The 2582-nt window shown below is 51.4% G+C and overlaps 1 protein-coding gene across 1 annotated transcript; it reads left to right on the forward strand.

The window, feature by feature from the left end:
• Window positions 1-941: 941 nt before the first annotated feature.
• On the forward strand, window positions 942-1889 carry LOC122677679 (olfactory receptor 12-like). Its single transcript, XM_043877880.1, has one exon. The coding sequence runs from the start codon at window positions 942-944 to the stop codon at window positions 1887-1889; it is 948 nt and encodes a 315-aa protein (XP_043733815.1).
• Window positions 1890-2582: the final 693 nt, after the last annotated feature.

A 2582-nucleotide genomic window follows, 5' to 3' on the forward strand; every position in this document is an offset into this window, starting at 1 on the left:
TCAACCCTGCTCAAGGCAGACAAGGGAGGTCTGGGCTGTGACAGGGACAGGAAGCAGCACCCAGCAGGAGGACCCAGTCATTGAGCAGATGTGACCATGTTGGTGGCTCCCATTGCTCCAAGCAATCACCCCACGGGGTGTGCCAAGGTGCCAGGGGCACAGAAGTAATGACAGGGGGAAGAAATGCAATGTCCTGAATGCATCACAGCCCCTGTCCTGCTGTTCTCAGACCATGCAGCTGGGCTTTCCCCTGCCCACGAACTACCTAACATCTGGGCTTTGCAAGAAAGAACCCTTAGATTTGCAAGGATGTGGAGAACTCTGTTGTTGGTTGCCGTCATGCTCTTATCAGAGATGAAGATGCTGAGATAGGTCTCAGGGTCTTCAGGAGAGACTGACATAGCTCCACATTAGCCTGGTGAGGGCTGGTCCCTGATCTGCTCCTGGACTGGTCTGGAGTTAGAACCATCACTGGATCAGTTCCTGATAGTATTGTGTGCTTAATGATTTCTGAAATTAAAAATGAATAAAATAGGGGTGGGAGGGGCAGGATTAGATACTTGAGCAGGTGCAGGAGTGGCACTTCTCAGGACCATCCCCATGGGAAGGGACAGTGTGTCCTGAAAAACAAGGACAGGGAGATGGAAGGCATCCTTACGCTGGAGACTCTCAGATCAGCAGGACCCCTGGAGCCATCTCATAGAGTGAGTGTTTCAAACATACTTAGGAATTAGTAAATCAGAGGAAATGTTTACATTTCAGGTCGATTTGAGCTCATCTGGAGGAGAACTGGGTAGCTGGTGGTCTCTTAGTCAGTGAACAGTAAGGTGCTGAAGGGTCCCTGTTATCCAAGATAAAACGACCTGGTGACCTAGATTGACTTCCTCTTGCTGTCTCTATTTGTTTTCTGCTGTCCAACACTTGTTGCCTAGCACAGGGCCATGCAACCCCACAGAAATGGAAACCTCTCAGAGATGCCTCTGCAGGAGTTCGTGCTGGAGGGATTTGAGGGTGGTCTGCAGACCCAGGCCCTGCTCTTCACCCTGTTCCTGGCCCTGTACATGGTGGCCATCCTGGGGAACCTCACCATGATCGTGCTCATCACCCTGGATGCCCGTCTGCACTCCCCAATGTACTTCTTCCTCAAGAACCTCTCCTTCCTGGACTTGTGCTACTCATCTCTCATTGCTCCCAAAGCCCTGGCCAACTTCCTGTCCTCCTCCAAGGTCATTACCTTTGCAGGATGTGCCACCCAGTTATTCTTCTTCGCCATGATGGGCACCACTGAGGCATTCCTCTTGGCTGTAATGGCCTATGACCGCTTCGTGGCCATCTGCAGCCCCCTGCGCTACCCCATCTCCATGCGCCCCTCTGTCTGTGCCCGCCTGGTGCTGGGCTTCTACTGCGGGGGCTGCCTCAACTCCATCCTACAGACCAGCTTCACATTCAGCCTCCCGTTCTGCAGCTCCAACATCGACCACTTCCTCTGTGATTTGACACCCTTGCTCCAGCTCACTTGTGCAAACACAGCCATCAACAAGCTTGTCATGTTTTGCATTTGTGGCCTCATCATAGTGAGCACAACCCTTGTGGTCCTCGTCTCCTATGGCTACATCACAATGACCATCCTGAAGATGGGTTTAGTAGCAGGGAGACTCAAGCTCTTCTCCACCTGTGGCTCCCACATGACAGTTGTGTCCCTCTTTTATGGGACTGTCTTTGTCATATATGCCCAGCCGGGAGCTGTGGAGTCCATGGAGCAGGGCAAGGTGGTCTCTGTCTTCTACACCCTGGTCATCCCGATGCTCAACCCCCTCATCTACAGTCTGAGAAACAAGGACGTGAAGGATGCCCTACAGAGACTGATCCAAAAGCACACAGCCATTTGAAGGAGGGTGACTGGAGAGACAGAACGTCCTAAGGGCTGGACATGAAAGCTTTGGGGGAGACAGAGGTTTGGCTTGAAGTATTTATTCTTCATTTATTCAAGTGACTCTTTCATTCATTTCATTCAACACTGTGGAAGCACACCATGAACCCCACATGCAAGTGTGAGATGATGAGACAGATAAGGTACCAGAAAAGTGATGGTGAATAATGGGGCAAGACCATAATCTTGAAGTTTGAATAACACAACTGTCAGAGCAGTGGACAGAATATTGAAGCAGAACTTATGTCTCAAGTTCAACAACTTCCAGTGCAGGTATGTAACTAGATAAGCTCTTGGGCCATTCCTACCACTCATTCCCTGAATCTAATGTAAATATGTGCTCAGTAATCTTTCCCTGAACCACCTAGAGGACACTCAGCCTTGCCCCTTCCTTGGTGATAGCCTGGGGTCACCAGAGCCAATTAAGGGGAGTTAGGAAGACCACACTTCCCTTCAATCCTGCAGCGGGGCTGTTCCTTCCTCCCACACCCTCGCCGTTCATGGATGCCGCCACCCAGCAAGGCAGCAGGGAGCACTTGCTCCTGCTTTAGAGGCTCCCAGTGCTCCCTGTCCTGGGCTCTCCCCTCAGTCAGCATCTGGGAGCCCCAGGGAGTCAGCACGGACGTTTCATACCCAAAGATCCAGTGACCTT

This window comes from Cervus elaphus, chromosome 20 (assembly GCF_910594005.1).
Source record: "Cervus elaphus chromosome 20, mCerEla1.1, whole genome shotgun sequence".
NCBI lineage: Eukaryota > Metazoa > Chordata > Mammalia > Artiodactyla > Cervidae > Cervus > Cervus elaphus.

What these genes read in the sequence shown, in the direction of transcription:
- LOC122677679 (XM_043877880.1), top strand. Translation starts at nt 942, where the DNA reads ATGCAACCCCACAGAAATGGAAACCTCTCAGAGATGCCTCTGCAGGAG.